This window comes from Ursus americanus, chromosome 24, assembly GCF_024610735.1.
Source record: "Ursus americanus isolate L20-20 chromosome 24, mUrsAme1.1.p, whole genome shotgun sequence".
NCBI lineage: Eukaryota > Metazoa > Chordata > Mammalia > Carnivora > Ursidae > Ursus > Ursus americanus.
In genome coordinates, this window is record NC_142150.1 from 19,800,331 (window position 1) to 19,817,761 (window position 17,431).

Genomic DNA, 17,431 nt, shown 5'->3' on the forward strand with positions numbered 1-17,431 from the left:
GTCAGGAGAGCAGAGCAGAAGAAACTGTCGCAGAAGACTGGCTGCTGTTCCCACGGCGCGGGGCGCGTGCCGGCCGTGTGCGTTATCACGGATGGCCTTCACACCGTAAGCCTACGAGGGGCGCCCTACTTCGTTAACCCCTTTTTACAGATGTGGACATCGATTTTGAGAAATTTTTGACCCGAATGGATGGACCACCCAGTTCACTTTCTCAGCCAGTGTCGTACTGCCCCTCGGGAGGCATCCAGCCTGGCAGCTCCCCAGGCCGAGGAGCCTTGGTGGGAGAGTCAGGTGCCGGCAGCCAAGGGTGAGCGAAGGAGCCGCTGCTGCGGGCCCGGAGCCGGCCAGCCTCCTACTTCCTCCTCACGTGCGCGAGCTGGTGGGCTGCGGAGCGTGCCGCCTGCAGAAGGCTACGGGGACAGGACGGCTGGCCACCGGGACAGCAGTGCCACTGGTGTGTTGACACAGGGGCATCCTGCAGCCGTGGAGAGTGGGCCCCGCCATGCCCTTGGCCGCGCACTTGGTGTGAAGGTGACCTTGGCCGGCAGAGCCGCGGCCCGTTCCGGGCGCCGTCGGAGGGATTTTCTGCTCCCGTCATGTGGGTGAAAACCTCATCTTTCTCTCGTGCCCCTCGGAATCCCTCCCTGGTGCATTTCTCAGCTTAGAAAAGGAGGGAGCACCTGCGGGCAGATGAAAGACACTCGAGACCCTCCCGACAGCCGCCGCAGAAACCGCATCACAGGGGTGGCAGAGCTCCCCTCCCATGAGGCTGAAAGTAAAGGAGCTTGATGGGAGACTCCGATCCGGACAAGGAAAAGGCCTCATTTTCAGTGTGGAGGATGCTTTACACTGGGAGACGCGCGCCAGTGTCTTCTCCTGTCTGTGGGCAAGAATGTTTGCATCTCACTGAGCTGGAGTCCTCAGAGCCCCCAGCCTGGCTCCTGCCGCGGTCAGGGTGGGAGCGAAGACCATGGTTTGTCGAACATCTGTAGGTGGCCAGGCCTGGCCATGTGGTCACTGTGCTCTGTATTCCCTATCTCGTTTAGTCCTCGGAACTGCCTGTGACGTGGCATCGTCCATCTCTTTTTACTAGGAATCTGATCATCCTTAGCTTGTAATGGGCAATACTGTGATTTAAACTGAGCTTTATTTGATTCCAAAGTCCGTCCTCGATACACACCGCACCCTGGGGATCTTCCCTAAGTCATTCTGAGAAGCGGCCCTCCTGAGTGTCGTAGTAATGTTCGCAGCCTTGTTTTTCACAGATTCCCTGGACTTTGTCACCCAGTGGCTGGAAGAAGCCGCAGATGACCTTATGAATCAGAAGTATAAAAATGCCCTGCCAGCTGCGGGAGGGGCCGCTGGCTCTGGGGACGGTCCTGTGCCAAATCCCGTGGCTGTCCAGAATTATGCATACCTGAAGCTTCTGAAGTGGGACCACCTCCAGAGACCTTTCCCTGAAGTAGGTGCTCCAGAGCAGGCGAACTGCTCACTTCTTTTTGTGCTGCAGAGCTTTTAAAAACTAATGGTTTTGTGATGATACAGTTCTCTTGCCAGAAAATTTCCCTTTTGAAATTGAACAGATCGGTGGCTTTTTGTCTGCTTACAGCTAGAGGACCATTACCACGGTTTAATGTTGAAACATTTTCATCACCCGAGAAAGAGACCCTGTCACTGCCCTTCCCCCTTCCCCTACCCCTTGGCAACCACTAATCTTCTTCCTGTCTCCATGGATTTGCCTATTCTAGACGTTTCGTGTAAGTGGGATCCTGCGATGTTGGCCTTTTGTGTCTGGTGTCTTTGACTAAGCATAATGTTCATCTAGGTTGTAGCATGTATCAATACTTCATTTTTTTTTTTTAAAGATTTTATTTATTCATTTGACAGAGCACAAGCAGGGGCAGTGGCAGGCAGAGGGAGAGGGAGAAGCAGGCTCCCGGCTGAGCAGGGAGCCCTACTCTGGGCTCGATCCCAGGACCCTGGGATCATGACCTGAACTGAAGGCAGACGCTTCATCGACTGAGCCACCAAGGCGCCCCAATACTCATTTTTTTTTAAGTTGTATTTTTTTACTCTCGAATATGCATAATACAAAATTTACCATCTTTTAAATTTTTTAAGTAGGCACTACACCCAGCGTGGGTCTATACGCACAAGCCCCGGGTCAGGAGTCGCATACTCCACCAACTGAGCCAGCCAGGCGCCCCGAAATTCACCATCTCTATGTGTGTAGTTCAGGGCATTAAGGACGTTTTCATGGTTGGGCCACCGTCATCACCATCCTTCTCCAGAACTTTTCCATCTTCACAAATTCAAACTCCTTCAACACCTTTAAACACACCTCATGCCTCGCTCCTCCCTGCCCCTTGGCAACCACCATTCTACTTTGTGTCCCTGGATCTGAGCGCTCTGGGGGCCTCATGTGAATGGAACCCTACAGTATTTGTCCTCTTGTGTCTGGCTCATTTCACTCAGTGGATTGTCTTCAAGGTTCCTCCATGTTGTGTGTGTCAGGATTTTCTTTTTAAGGCTGAGCGATATTCCAGGGTCTGTCCCACGTTTTGTTGAGTCATTCATCAGTTGACAGACATTTGGGTTTCCACATTTTGGCTGTTGTGAATTGTGCTGCTCTGAACGTTTGCAGGTTTTGGTGGGGGCACATGTTTGCGGTTCTTTTGGGTAAATACCTGGGCTGAGAGTTGCTGGGTCACGCGGTGACTCGAAGTTTCCTGCTTGGAGGAGCTGCCAGGCTGTCTTCCCGGAACAGCCGAATCCCTTTCCCTCCCCCAGCAGTGGATGGGCCTTCCCGTGTGTGCTGCTGAGCCGCTCTCCTGTTTTTATACAACTTCGTTAAAACCATAACGGTGATGCTGCTTTTCAGTTTCACCTAAAAAATATTGCTTCCCATTCCATGTGGAGCATAGAAAAAACCCAACAACATAAAAGTTTTTCGCAATAAGTACTTCTAACTGCAGTGGTCCTTTAAGAAGACAAAGGATTTCCCCCGTTTTGTCTGTAACCTGCGGGTTTGGCGTGTAGACTGCCTCGTTTTTGAGGGCACTCAGGCTTTTTATCTCTAGCCTCAGAGCCTGCTACTTCTCTAAATCTTTCTCCTCTAAGTTCCTTATTTTTCCTTTCAAGATGCTGTAAGCCTAAGGCTTCACTCTTGCCTCTGAGTTCCCTGTTTCGTGCCAGAGGAGGCTCTAAAGAGGGTGTTGTATTAAGGGGGGGGGGCTCGTTTCCGAATAGTAGCATAATCTCTCCAGAGGGCAGTTTGCAGCCCGACATTTCTTTTAAAATACCGCCGTGCGGTGTCTTCCGTTGGACAGATGTCTACCCTCGGGGTTGACCGTTGGAGATCTTTTGTATCCTAAACCCAAGTCCCGCACAAAGCCGGGGTGCTGCTGTGTAACCAAGTCAAGGGGGAGGCTGAGTCTGGAAGCATCTCTGTTTAACAACAGAGGATCCTGAATCTTCAGAGATAGTTTTTGCTCCTTGAGAAGAATTCAAGGCTAAGACCCTGAATTGTTAGCGTCTTGATCTGCTGTGTCAGACTTTTCTAGCAAGACTGGTCCTTAACATGTATTTGGCTCACCTGTAGAAACTCCCATTGGGAGGCGTATCTCGTCAGCCTTTCCAGTGTTCTTGCCCTCATCCCACGCGGGGCACTTTGGCCTGGGAGACGCACGGGTGTCTAGCATGGGGGATGCAGGCGTGGAAATTCACTCACCGCTTTCTGGGCGGCTTTGGATTGTTTTCTGTCATTCCTCCTTTTTCTACTTACCGTTTGTTTTTCAGTTTCTTTATTCACTTGCTGATTCTTGAGCGCCTCTTTGTGCTAGTTAGTGAGGGGGTGCCAGGGTGAATCACAGTCACGCAGGCTCTCCCTTCAAGCAGCTTCTCCCCTCCTTCCCTCCAGGGCTCTGGCTGGGGTCACTGGCTGCCTGGTTTGCCCTGGACCTGGGGAGGGAGGCGTTCACAGGACTTGGGAGTTCCCGTTTTAAAGCCAGGACGCCCCGGACAAACTGGCATGAGTTGGTCCTCTAGCTCCCCATCTCCTTACTCTTTCCTGTCTCACGAGAGAACTCCCAGCTCTGGGGCGCCGGCTCTGCCGGCCCACTTTAGATCCATGGCCTTCCGCCTGTAGGACGGCCGTGAGCCGGGATCCCCGTTTTGCGCAGAGCTCGGGCTGAAGGCATTTGCCTGAGGTCGTCCTGCGCTTCCGTGGCCGTTCTTAGTGTGCTCTGGGGCCTCCCTAAGGAGAGGGGGCCTGAGGGGGGGGCCGATTCATGGCTAGGACATTCTGAGGGGACCTGTGGAGGCGCGTGTGCCCCCTGCTGGCCAGCGCATCTCCCGCTCAGGGATGACTTCTGTCGCATCTGTTACAGACCGTTCTGATGGACCAGGCTCGCTTCCAGGAGCTCCAGCTCCAGCTGGAGCAGCTCACCATCCTGGGAGCCGTGCTGCTGGTCACGTTCAGCATGGCAGCCCCAGGAATTTCCAGCCAGGCCGACTTTGCTGAGAAACTCAAGATGATCGTGAAGATTCTGCTGACAGACACGCATCTGCCGTAAGTGGCTCCTGTGGGACGGGTGGGAGGCGGCGGGTGGCGGAGGCAGACTGCGGTGGGGTCTCCCGGTGGGGGGAGACCCTGGGGCCGCTCTCTAGGAGCTGAGAGGAAGCTTGCTCTCTGGTTTTTTTCACCCCAGCAGAACGGATTGGGGTTCATACGAACGGCGTTAGGGTCGCTTCTAGGGTCCGCAAGGCTCTAGGAGCGTGGCTTTCACACGCTCAGGACCCAGACCCACAGGAAGAAATTCCGCTGTGGCCTAGGACACACTTAAGCACACATGTAACTGAAATAAAAACGTCACAAAGTGAAACTTAACCCGAACTATGCTTAGTACACATTCTTATAACATTAGGAAAAAAAAGATACTGGTTGCTGCCCACTGAATTGCTCTCACAACGTCCTAACAGTGCGGGCAGCACAGCCCTGGGGAGAGGTCCTCGAAGACGCGGGCGGCGTCCCCCCGAGTCACCGGGCTGTCACGGGGCCCGAGCTCGTCTTCCGCCCTTTGCCCGTTCCCCGCGGCCGTCGTGTGCTGCGTCTAAATGGGTCAGTTCATCGAGCAGCGCGAAGCCACACCTGTGCGGGGCAGCGGCTCCGGTCGGGTTCTTGGGTTCGAAGTGTACAGGATGCTTTGAGGAGGAAACACTACCTGACAAGGCCCAGTTCAGAGGATTCCTTGAGGAGAAGGACTCCAGACATTTCCCATCCTTACAAGACGGAGGCATTTTAAGTGTGCCCGAGCCGGGGGTGGTGAGGGCCGTGTGCACTTGCTGGGCTAGGCCGCGAGGGGTTTGCTGAGCTGATGCCCTTGCGCAGAGAAAGCCCTGGGCTGTCACCGAGGTCCCTGGTAAGCAGACCTGGTTGTCTACTGCTTAAAGCTACCGATGCAGGGCCCTGTCTGGTGCTGGGGACCCACTCTGGCTCTCGGGTTGGCACAGAGCTGGGACCAGCAGTGAGTCCCCGGGCGCACATATTTGCTCCCGTGACTTCTGCTGTACAGAGGGTTTAGGCCCAGAACAAAGGCCTTCTAGGAAACCCACCAGCAGGAGGGCTCCCACAGACACTCCAGGAGAGCCTGAGGGCTCTGGAAAATCAAGGTGCGAATTTTCTTAACTTTGGGATTTCAGTGTTATTTATTCTTTTATAGTAGTTAATACATTCCCATGTTTCATAAATCAGAAGGGACAGAAGGGTATCCAATGAAAAGTTTCTCTTGCACGCCTGCCCCACAGCTCCCTGATTCTGGGTCCTTGCCTACTACTCCAGTGGGATTCAAGATACTCGTAAGCCAATTTCAGGCTCATTTCAGCACACAGATGCTGCAAGAAGTTGGGTTTTGGGTTGTTAGCGCTGGTATAGTCTGAGCCCTCCCCTTCCCAGTGTCCTTTCTAGTAGAGTGAGACTCCTGAGTCAGGTGCCCGCAGCCTGAAAGGTTGGGGGCAGGGAAGAGAGTCCTAGATTTTGTCTTTGAACATATCGGTCTGTGAACTGACTCAGATCGTGACTTTTATCGGGCCTGGGCTCCTGCTTGGCTTGAGCTGGGTGGATGTGCACTTGACTTACGGGCTCTTTCCTCTCTGCCTTCTTTCCTTTCTGTACCCAAGCTCCTTCCATCTGAAGGACGCCCTGACTACCATCGGGGAGAAGGTCTGCCTGGAGGTGAGCAGCTGCCTTGCCCTGTGTGGGCTCACCCCCTTCACCACGGAAAAGGAGGCCGTGCTCAAGGGCCAGATCCAGGCTGTGGCCAGTCCCGACGACCCCATCCGCAGGATCATGGGTACGTTTGTGGGGAAGACGGACAGCAGGGATGTGCCCTTGGCGGGGCTGGCAGACCAGCGCCTCTGAAGAAATCTGGAAGGTTTTGATTGGTTATGAGTGCTGATGAGTGAGGAGAGAGTGAGTAATCACCACCAGACCGTGAGGATGACCCGAAGTTCTGGGCAGGCGACCGGGCAGCCGTCATTGTTCTCAGGGCTCTGACTTTGGAATCACAGGCTTTGTTCAGAACCCTCCTCCAGCGCTGTGAGGTCATAGAAAATATAGGGATTGGTCTCTGCCCGGGTTCCTAGCACCGAGCTCCTAAAATTCATGTAATTTCCTAAGTGATAAGAGCGCTAAGAGCATCTTTTGTTCTAAGATTGATCTTTGACCTAGATCCTGACACAGAACTCTTAAATCCTTCGGAATTTCCTGGGTGATAGGAGTGTCTTTTGTTCTAATGAGGCGACTCTGGATGGGCTCTGAAAGACCAAGCCATGATTAGAAGCCTGGAATTTTCAGCACCCCCGCCCCCCATTCTCCAAGAAAGGAGAGAGGGGCTGGAAATGGCTATGATGAAGCCACAGTAAATATCCCGGAAGTACAGGGTTCGGGGAGCTTCTGGGTTATCCGTGTAATGGGAGGGTGGGTACCCCAACTGCGCAGAAGCTCCTGCCCTCAGGACTCTCCCAGACCTCACGCTTTGTGTCTCCTGTTCTGGTTTTCATCTGTATCCAAATCCTTTATTATGTGATAAGCTAGTAAACATACGTGTTTCCCTGAGTTCTGTGAGCTGTTCTAGCCAATCAAAATCCGAAGGAGAGGAGGTCATGGGACCCTCCAGTTTGTAGCTGTGGGTGTCCTGGGGCCCTACTACTTGCAGTTGGCTTCTGAAATGGGGGTGGAGGGGCAGCCTCGTGGGGCTGAGCCCCTGGCCTGTGGGATGTGACACTCCCTCCAGGTAGTGTCAGAATGGAGTACGATAGTAGGTCACCCCGCCGATGTCGCAGAGAAGCGCGTGGGGTGGGGAGCCCCTGCCCTCGCCCACATCTGGTGCTGGCGTGTTTGGGATGTGCAGTGTGAGGGAGGGAGGAGCCGGGGTTTTCTTCACAAGCACCTGCTGTGTGGCTTGAGCAGGTGACCGGACGCTCGAGGTTCCTCATCTCTAAAAGGGATAATACTGACAACCCTACACAGTTGCTGGGAAGACCGCCCCGCGTGAGGTCCGTGAACTGCTTCTCAGAGTATCAGCAGCCCATTGCACGCACTCACTAGAGAGGAGCTGTCATTAAGATTGTGCTAGCCGTTACTCTTCCTCATCCCAGTCATCGCATACGGAACATTCTGTTTGCTGGTTGATCGAGAAATACCTTGTGTTCATCTAATTTTGGGGCACCTGGCTGGCTCAGAGCACGTGACTCTTGATCTTGGCCTTGTGAGTTCAAGCCCCACGTTGGGTGTAGCGATCACTTGAAAAGTTTTCTTAAAGATTTTATTTTTATCTAGGGGCGCCTGGGTGGCTCAGTCGGTTAAGCGTCAGACTCTTGATTTTGGCTCAGGTCATGAGCTCAGGGTTGTGGGATTGAGCCCTGAGTTGGGCTCCACACTCAGCGGGAAGTCTGCTTGAGATTCTGTCTCCTCTCCCTCTGCCTCTCTGCCAATTTGTACTTGCTCACTCATTCTCTCTCAAATCTTTATTTATTTATTTATTTTTAAAGATTTTATTTATTTATTTGACAGAGACAGCCAGCGAGAGAGGGAACACAAGCAGGGGGAGTGGGAGAGGAAGAAGCAGGCTCCCAGCGGAGGAGCCTGATGTGGGGCTCGATCCCATAACGCCGGGATCCCGCCCTGAGCCGAAGGCAGACGCTTAACGACTGAGCCACCCAGGCGCCCCTCAAATAAATCTTTAAAACATTGTTTTCATCTAATTTTAAAAACTCCTATTTCTCTTTAGTGTAATTTAATTCTGGAGTCATTCTTTAGCTTTTTTATGAAACTAAGTAGGTGTTCAACATATAAATAATGAATAGTTAGCAGGCTCAAGCAAAAGCTGAGTGATCTGTGGTTATCCGATTTCAGGTGGGAGTAGAGGCTGAACCAGTGACTCGAGCCTGCTTCTAATACTCTGACTTCCTTTTTATCCTTAACTAATATTTTATGGAAAAAGTTACAGGGATCAACAGTTTTTTAAAAATTACTTCACCCCAGCCCGCATCGGTCACGATGTCATCTGTGGGTCACTCAGGGGGAGCCTCTTGCAGGTAGAAGGACCATCAAGACTAATATTGGTGACTTTGGTAGAGATTCAGGAAAGTGCAGTGAACAGACCCCGGCTAGCAAGCGGGTCCGTGTCCTGCCGTGTTGGGTGTTGAGTAACAGCTGGTTACAGACCTGGGGATAAAGACCAGCTCTGGGGTAGGAATGACCTGAGGATCTCCAGTTCTGTGTGAGGCTTCCAGCTGTGAGAACCATAGAAAACCAAACTAACTTGGGAACGGGGGTGACGGGACCCATCTGGTCAGCAGTTGCTTTGTCACTGTGTATTGGGGTCCGAAGGGTATAGGTCATTCGGACCTGAGAGGGTCCCACAGGGCAGGCGGTGGGCATGCAGTTTGAAAGAACCGGGTGAATATAAATGCCCCTATTGCTTCTGTAGGAAAATCCGCAAGAAGTGTGCCTTGCACGCTCTTTTGGTTGGTGAGGACAGCGCAAAAGCAGCATAGAGAGGAACGGCTTAAAAGCATCAACTGAGGGACGCCTGGGTGGCTCAGTCAGTTAAGCGTCTGCCTTCGGCTCAGGTCATGATCCAGGGTCCTGGGGTCGAGTCCCATGTTGGGCTCGTTGCTGGCGGGGAGCCTGCTTCTCCCTCTGCGAGCCGCTCCCCCTGCTTGTGCTCATGCTCTCTCGTGCTCTCTTTCTCTCTCTGACAAATAAAATCTTAAAAAAAAAATCAACCTGAATTATTCCTCAGAGTAGCACAAGTTTGCAGATGCCCACAGCTCTGTGACCTTCCACTGGGGGCGTTCTTACATGTGGGCTTGGTGGGAGAAGCTCACAGACCCACAATGCTGGAATCTTTGTTTTTCTTTTTTCGGTTTTGAATTTATAATTCCTGCTTTATCTCCCCCTCCCCGCGCCCGCCCCACTTTCCGTGTGCCCTTCAGCAACGGCTCATGGTGGTCTCAGTGTGTCTTTCTCCTCAGGGAGCAGAACCTGCTAACACTTGAGTCTCCTTTTATTGATTCATGCATTTATTCTCCCTTTCCAAATGTATTTTGAGCTTCTCCTGGGACCGTGTCTTCTGCCAGGCCATGTGCTGAGTGCTGGGGAGGAATGACGAACGAGTGTGCTTCTACCCTCAAGAAACGAACCATCTAGAGCGGGAGAGGAAATGTTCCAAACGGGCTGAATGTTCGAAGTGCACAGTGCGGTCTAGGGGCTGGGCAGGGAAGACTTTCCCGGAAAAGGCGTGTGTGAGCTAAACAGTGAAGCATAATCAGATGTGTGCAAAGTCACCCTGAGTAAGAGACAACCAACTGCTTTCTTTTCTATCACAGATTCCCGAATCCTGATCTTCTTAGAAAGCTACCTTGCCTCAGGTCATCAGAAGCCATTGCCCACGGTACCTGGGGGATTGGGTCCGGTTCAGAAAGAGCTGGAGGAAGTGGCTATTAAATTTGTCCGCCTGGTCAACTATAACAAGATGGTCTTCAGTCCCTACTACGACGCCATCCTCAGTAAGATCCTCGTCCGGTCCTAACACGCATGCGTTCTGCGGCCGCAGCAGTATTAGCCTCTGACGCAGAACACCTATTCTCAACTCTAGTGTTGCTTTGGAAAACGGCTCTGTAGTACATTTCTCTGTAACAGCCCTGATTCCAAAAGGAAGAATATTGTGTATCACTGTTGAAAAGAGTTGTTGAAAAAGGCACTGAATTCTATTTTGAAGGTTTGTATTTATGAGTGCAAGTTTACAAATCGAGAAGCTTCTTGTTCTCTTAAGTTTGAGGTAGCACTCCGCTTTGAAACGGCTGACTGCCGTGTGTCTCCACCCGACCTTGTCCCGATTATAGCTGCCTTGTCTTTCCCAGGGGGCTGGGGCCTCTCCTCCGCCATCTGGGTAGTTTTTCTTTCAGACACACAAGAGGATCTGCCAGCCACCCCAGGATGAGAGACCACGCCACGACCGTGTTGAGACTCCTGCCCCTCCCTGGCAGCGACCCTCCCTCTTGCCTCCGGCTGTTGTGTGTAGAAGGGCTATACCTAGTCTTACCGCCCCCCCCCCACCCCCCGTGATTGCTTTCTCCTCCCCGGGCCCAGCCAGAGCCCCGGAGCCCTTTTGTTCTAGAGGGGAGCTTATTGATTTTAAAAAGCTTATTCTTTTATACAGAATTATTTGTGAGCCTGGATGATAGCAGGTATGACTTTTGGGATCTAGAGAAAGGAAATTCTTTGACTTTTAAGCTTTGAAAGTTAAGGAGGAAATATTTTTTTAAACAGTATATATGTTGGTGTAATTTAAAAGACAGATGTCTGGAGTTTTTACTGAAAAATTCACTGATACAATACACAGATGTATTGATTGGATTTGAATTTCGGAAATAGATTTAAGTGTTTTCAGATAAAACAGTATAGTGTAAGCTCACTGATTTCTTGGATAAGGAAGTCATAGAAAATGCCTGGTTTTGGAGCAGTATTTTTTGAGGAACTTCAGTGACCGGAATTCCTGACATATCCTGTGGCTGAAAGGGTAGCTGGGGTCTCACAGATGACCCACTCTGTTAAAAAAAAACAAAAGAAAAAAAAGTAAAAGGTGTGCGTGCATGTGTGCGTGTGTGTGCGTGTGTTTTAGACAGGGACAGTGTATTAGAAGCGGAGCCGTGCAGCTGGGAGTGAACTCCAAGTGCGGGAACAGCACTGGGCAAAGTAATGCAAGGGGTCCCTTACAGCGCTGAGGGCTGCGGTGGGGCGGGGGGCCGGCGAGGTGGCCGCCCCCAGAGGAACACTCGTTCTGTAGACTGTCGAGTGGTCCCAAGCTTCAGAAGAGGGTACGGTTATGTTGGGGGCGTTGTGATTCCTCCAGATACATGCTACAAACTCTCTTCTCATGGTGTTTTCTACTTGCAGTCAGAAATGTGTGCTGTGTTATGTGGTCAGAAGTCCTATCATTAAAGTTTACACTCAAGGACACATCTTCCCTGGTTTCATTGGAAGGGAGTAAAAGTTCAATAAGTAGAACTTTTAAAGGACAAAATCACATGTTTTATAAGTGTCTTCAAACGAGGTCACTTCTAGAATTGTTTCTGGAGGTGAGGTTGCTCTGTGGCCGGCAACAGGGTTGCTTGTTGGTCGTGTGGTACCTCCCACCCCAGGCTGAGGAGCCCGAACACTCTTTAAGTAGGCTCCATGCCCAACTCGGGGCTTGAACTCACAACCCCGGAATCAGGAGTCACAGGCTGTACCGACTGAGGCTCCAGCCTCCCCCCGCCCCACCCTTTTGCCTGCCTCAGCCTCCAAGGGTTTGGGGTTTAGTCCCGCACCGCCAAGGATGAAGGGGAGGAGCTTTACCCCCTAATACACGGGGTGGGTCAGCATTCTGTAGTCATTCTTCTTGAATCTTACAAATTCTCCTTTTTTGCCTTCTTTTCTAGGGGTTAGCTTCTTACAAGATTTTTTTTTTTTTTTTTTTTTGCCCCTCATGGGTTCCTAAATTCACAGAATTAAGTTTGTACCATTTGAAATCTTGATGCGTATTTTACAGGGACCCGCGCGGACTCTCGTGCCCCCTGCAGCCCCCCCCCCACCATTGTCCACTGGTGGAGTTCTCCAAGTGGCAGAGCCAAGAACGAAGGAGGCAAAGCTCAGAATCACAATATTCATATTGAATTGTGTTGTTCTTTGAAGATAAGTGAGCTGTTTTCTTCCTGGAATCTCATAGGATTGTCACTAAGGGCCAGGAAAAATCATTTAGTCCCTCAGGAAATGCTTGTTGAGAATCTCTTTGTAAACTCCCCCCCCCCCCCAAGGTATGTATCGTCTGGAGCAGAAATTATCCCTCAGAATTGAAGTGGTTCTATAGAATGTATTCTGATCGGATTTGACATGATTTTCTATCTGACAGGTTTGTGGAAACAAGCGTCTTTTAGGAAGGTCTAGGTTTATGGGGCCGTAGTACCTTGCTGTGGATGGAACTGCGTGCCTTGGGCGCTCGGTCCATCACAGCAGGAGTGTTCGATTGTCGGATGGGCTCGTCTGGACTGAATGACTGCCTGGAGCAGTACCTGCCCCGTTGTCAGCTCTTGGTAGGGTGGATGGATTCTCAGCCTAGATGTTTTTCTGAAAAATCTCATTACGTTTAGAGCAAGCTGTACAGTGCGACTGTTTACGTGACCGTCTAGCCCGACTACAAGAACACTTCAGGTCAAGGCGTCTTACTGATGAAATGCAGTAGGCAGGTGCCTACGGGCTCTTCTGAGGAAAAGTCACAGCGACGTCTGACACAGCAGGCATGTCACGTGCACGTACTGGCTGACGATTGAGGGGTTATTCAGCCCTGCTTTTGTGGAGGCGCTTACGTTCATGTCTCTAAAACCGATTCCTGGGAATAAAGTGGGGTCGCTGCCACCCCCTTTCCTGCTGAGGTACAAAGGGAATAGGTGTTTGCTGCTTGATTCCCAGGGACTCTTGGCGTGCTGTGGTTTCTGCGTAGAACGTTTGCATTTCTTTTCATTTTGAGGCCGGTGGTAGAGTGGAAAGACTGGGAGCTGTCCAGAAACCCCGTTCTGACCCCATTTCTGTTATGTACTAATTGGGGCAGATCAGGACCTCTTCCCAGCACATGCAGAATGAAAGACTTGGTCTTTAAACTGCTTTCCAGCCCTGACGTTCTGTGCCGTGTTTCATTGGAGTGACTTGAGCACACAGCGGCAGGACCGTGCGCAAAGCTGATTTAGAGACGGTCTGGGTCGGAGTCTTTCCTCTGTTGCCTTCCGACTGCTTGTGTGATATTGGGCCAGCCGTCCCTTGGGCCCCAGCAGTTTCACCTGTAAAACGGGGAAACGACTCACTCACACTGTGAGGATTAAATTTGATAATTGATATTAGGATGCTCTGTACATGGGCAGGGACTATAATCGCCTTGTTAACAACCGAGGAGAGCATGTAACCCTGTCCCCGTAGGTGTCCCTGTGTCTGCGCCCAGCCTCCCTTCAGTCCGCACATTCCACGGGCTGGACCGAAGGGTTCCTCCTGTCCCGGCCTCGTGCTGTCTTCCGTCGTCTCTTCTGTGCCAGAGCTGCAGTCTTGCCTTTGTTCCTCCCCCGCTTCCACCACCAGCCCGCCGAGGCCGCCCCGCTCTCGCCTCTGTGTTCTTCGAACTAAGTGCATGAGTGAATGAATGAAGGACGGCAGATGACGGGCTGTGAAACCCGTTTAAAGGCACTTATCTCACTGAACACGTGATCTAAATAAAGAACCACATGATGTTTGCTGTTGTGTCTTTATAGTGGATTTTGTATCCTGTAACTGTTTTGTTGGCATTGCTCAGAACAACTTCACAGAAGCTCGGTAAACTCATTTAATCCGTCAGATGCTCACTGATCCTTTGCCAAATAGCTAGAGCCCTGGAAAGTAAGTGTCTGGAAGCTAAATGGGCAGGATTCAGTTGCACCTGGTCCCCTGGGGGCTTCTGTTTCTATTGCCTTCAGAACCTGAGAACCAGGACTCGTCTGTAGGCCTGGTGTAGGTTTGAAGTCAGATGTGTCTGGAGTTAGGGGCACTAGTCACACTTCACCATCTTTACGTTCATCTGAACTAGACACAGAACGGTTTAAGAGTAACTTCTGACTTAAGAACAACCCTAGAATTGAAGAAGCACCTTCCTTCCTTTTTCATTCCTGCCGCCTCTGCTTTCCGAAGTGCTGTCTTCGTTGTGCTCAAAGCAGAACTCTGGTCAGGGCTCAGGGAAGAAAATTTAGAAAATGGACAAATTGTTTTTCTTGACTTTTATTCCCAAAGCTTGGTAAGGTAGCCCTTTTGTTGAATATGTCAGATTTTACTTAGATCAGGAACATGGTACCTGAGTTTTGTTACTTTGTATAAATGATCTGTCAGGACTTCTGAAATTTTTATTAAATAGAACTTGACTTAAAAAAATAATAATAAATAGAACTTCACTTGCTGAGTGTCAGGTAAGAGGACTGCTGACATTAATGAAGTTTGCTTTGGAAACTGAAATGTAAAAAACAAATTTATGAACATGGTAATTATGCTTTTACTGTCGTGTAAATGAACTCTTGGTTTAAGCACAGGCCAATAGAGGGTTATAAAATCACCAAATAAATTCATAATTATTGACCAAGGTTAATATGCTGACAAAAGTGTATTTTTTCATTCTTTCCTAATGGTACAAATTTGGTTGTTGAGTTTAACATTTACTAGGTAGCTACAACCTTTTACTTTACTTGGTGTGGCAGTATAGATAAAACCTCTTACTTGAAATTCAGCGCTAAAGGCTAGAGTTTGACTGGTTTTGTTCAGGAAGGACTTAGAGTCCTTACATCTTACTGGGTTCTAGAATTCTCTAGAAAATGTCATTGCTTTTATAAAAAGGAAAAATATGGATATCTTTTGGAAATTTCTGGGTCTAGCACTATGGACATAGGTGAGTTCCTGGACAAGTGGGACTGGCTGTATGAGCGTCTGCACATTAGAGTTCTAAAAGTAAGTTCACATTTCTAACATCGTGCTACTTGATCAACTGTGTCTGCAAAAGGAATGATCAAATACTCAGAATCATGTTAAAATCTAAAAATTCATATATGTATAGCAGAACAATAGAAAATGGTTTCTCCTAACAAATAATCCTTTTTGTGTTTAAAGATCAAATAACATCCAGGGGGGAAACATCTTAGAAATAAGTGCAGTAGAACAATTATAATACCCCTGTGGCTGCTCAGCGGCACTTTTCACCAAGCTAGGCGTGTGCGTGTTTTCTCTGTATTATGATGCTAAAAAAATCATTTTTCATGCATTCATGTAGCTTTGTTTTGTCGCTCATGCAGACATTATTCCAGATCATTACAGGCATTTGAAGCCATTTGTCTTTAAACACTGCCCCAAGACAGCACTTCAGGAGGGATTCCGTACCTCTGTGTTTTAACGCCTGTGAGGCTATTTGGTACTACTTGTGCCTTTCAGATTGTTTTGGTGACAACCATATTAAAAAAAAAAATACACAGCTTGAAAACGATACTTGAGACGATAACAAAATCTGAATTAGAGGTAGCTAACTTTGTTTATAGGCTATTTTAGCTTTAATGGGAAAATACGGGAGACATATGCTTATGAATTATGTAAATATTACCTGGCTACATATAAGCTTATATGCAAGAAAAGGATTCGAGATAACGTCTTTTCCATTACAAGCAAGAGTTTTATAGAAATATTTGAAGCCGATTTTAAAATGTTTTTAATCATTTTTGAATTCAAACTCTAAATTGCATACCCAATATGTAAGAGTTCTTTGTAATATTTTTCCTTTTTTTTTTTTTTCTTCCTTTTAGCTTTTATTCTGAATCATAGCCCTTAGGCTCAACTAGTTTTCTGTCTAGTAGTATTTCTAGAAAGGAGTCAAGAGGAGGTAATGTTGCTGACAAAGAGCGAAACCCCATTTGGGGACTTACCATTTAATGCTGTCTGTGCACAGCTCCCGAGGAACGTGTCCCTGAGCGCCGAGTACCTTCTGAAATATATGTGTGGGAACAAGACAGCGGGTGGTTAGAGGAATCCCCACACACTGCTTTTAAGAGACACGAAAGGGGCTATATCTGCCTCAGATTAATTGGGGGGAAGTACATTCATATTTGAGGATTTCTAAAATGTTTAATTTGCCTCTTACAATTAGATCCCTCTGTTTTCGGTTAGTACTGAGACCAGGAGAGGACAAGTCGGTAAGTGCACATACAGTAAATACAAGATGACTTTTCTTTGTATCGGCATTTATTTTTAAACGGTATTGGCTGCATAAAGTAAGTAGCTATGTTAAATTCTGAATGGAAGCAGCAGGAGGCATGACATTTTTGAGATCCTTTTATTTTTTTTTAAAGGATTGTTTTAAAATTTTAAACTACAAAACCGATTCCATACATTCTGCCATAAATAAAAACAAACAATAAGGCAGGACTCTACATAAGCAAACTGAGAACTGTTTTCAGAAAATGTGATAAAATGCTTTACAATCATAAGCCATCCAGTTTTTAAAATAAAACTGTGGAAAACTCACAAATCTTCAAGCGGCACATACAAGACACCCTTGAAGAGGGAACAAAATGTGGTTCTGCCATTTTGTGCTGTTCTCACATTTTTGAAAACCTAGTTTTGCTTAGAGCACAGGTCTGGTCCATATTCTAAAATTCACACAGGTTGGTTGGTTTTTTTTCTCAAGAACCATATGATAGAGGCACCAATGACAATACAACTTTGTTTCCAAGAACCTTGTAACAAAGCATTGTCTCTTTTAAACATATGACTTAAGAGGCAAAAGGGAATCCTGGAGAAGTTTTCTTCCAGAGGCAGCTTGGAGCCCGCTTCACCGAATCCGCTTCTGCTGCCGCGCTCTGTAGATGTCATGGACAGGGGGGACGACCGCTCCCTTTTCTTCGTCGTCATCGGAATCCTCGTTGGGCCTCTTGACCGCCTTGGTGAGTACGGCGTTGCTCTCCACCGGCCCGTTCCCCTCCACGGCCAGCTCCGGGGCGCCCCCCGTGATGATCCGCACGGCTTCCTCCACAGCTGCGCAAAGCACACGGAAAGGACTGTTGGGGGGGTGCTGCCGAGTCCGCTCCGGGGAGAGACTCTGCACGCGCATTTGGGACACCTCGTGGCTGATTTCAGAGCCTACTATTTGGCAGGGCAGGGGAGGGCAGTAGTGATACTACATTATTAAAGGAAAAGACAACAGCGGGTCTTACAATGACTTTCAGAAGCCCCGTGTACTAGTGCGTGTTCCCACGAAAAGATCCGCTTTTGTGGTTTTACTCAGTGGCGTTAGAATGTGAGCGAGCCTCTCTGTACCAAAGAGGGTTTGATCACCCTGAG

The 17,431-nt window shown here is 49.2% G+C and overlaps 2 protein-coding genes across 6 annotated transcripts in view; one reads left to right on the plus strand and one right to left on the minus strand.

The window, feature by feature from the left end:
• TCP11L1 (t-complex 11 like 1) overlaps positions 1–14,699 on the plus strand; it is a 36,698-nt gene extending 21,999 nt beyond the window's left edge. For all 3 annotated transcript variants that reach the window (XM_045808539.2, XM_045808538.2, XM_045808540.2), the window contains 4 exons: positions 1,266–1,462; positions 4,389–4,570; positions 6,178–6,350; positions 9,892–14,699. In XM_045808539.2, coding sequence (XP_045664495.2) covers positions 1,266–1,462; positions 4,389–4,570; positions 6,178–6,350; positions 9,892–10,094 — 755 coding nt within the window. In that variant the 3' untranslated portion in view covers positions 10,095–14,699. The remainder of the gene's footprint in view (positions 1–1,265; positions 1,463–4,388; positions 4,571–6,177; positions 6,351–9,891) is intronic.
• A 926-nt stretch (positions 14,700–15,625) lies between these two features.
• CSTF3 (cleavage stimulation factor subunit 3) overlaps positions 15,626–17,431 on the minus strand; it is a 67,702-nt gene continuing 65,896 nt past the window's right edge. For all 3 annotated transcript variants that reach the window (XM_087854735.1, XM_045808536.2, XM_045808537.2), the window contains exon 21: positions 15,626–17,125. In XM_087854735.1, the coding sequence (XP_087710861.1) occupies positions 16,923–17,125 (203 nt within the window). In that variant the 3' untranslated portion in view covers positions 15,626–16,922. The remainder of the gene's footprint in view (positions 17,126–17,431) is intronic.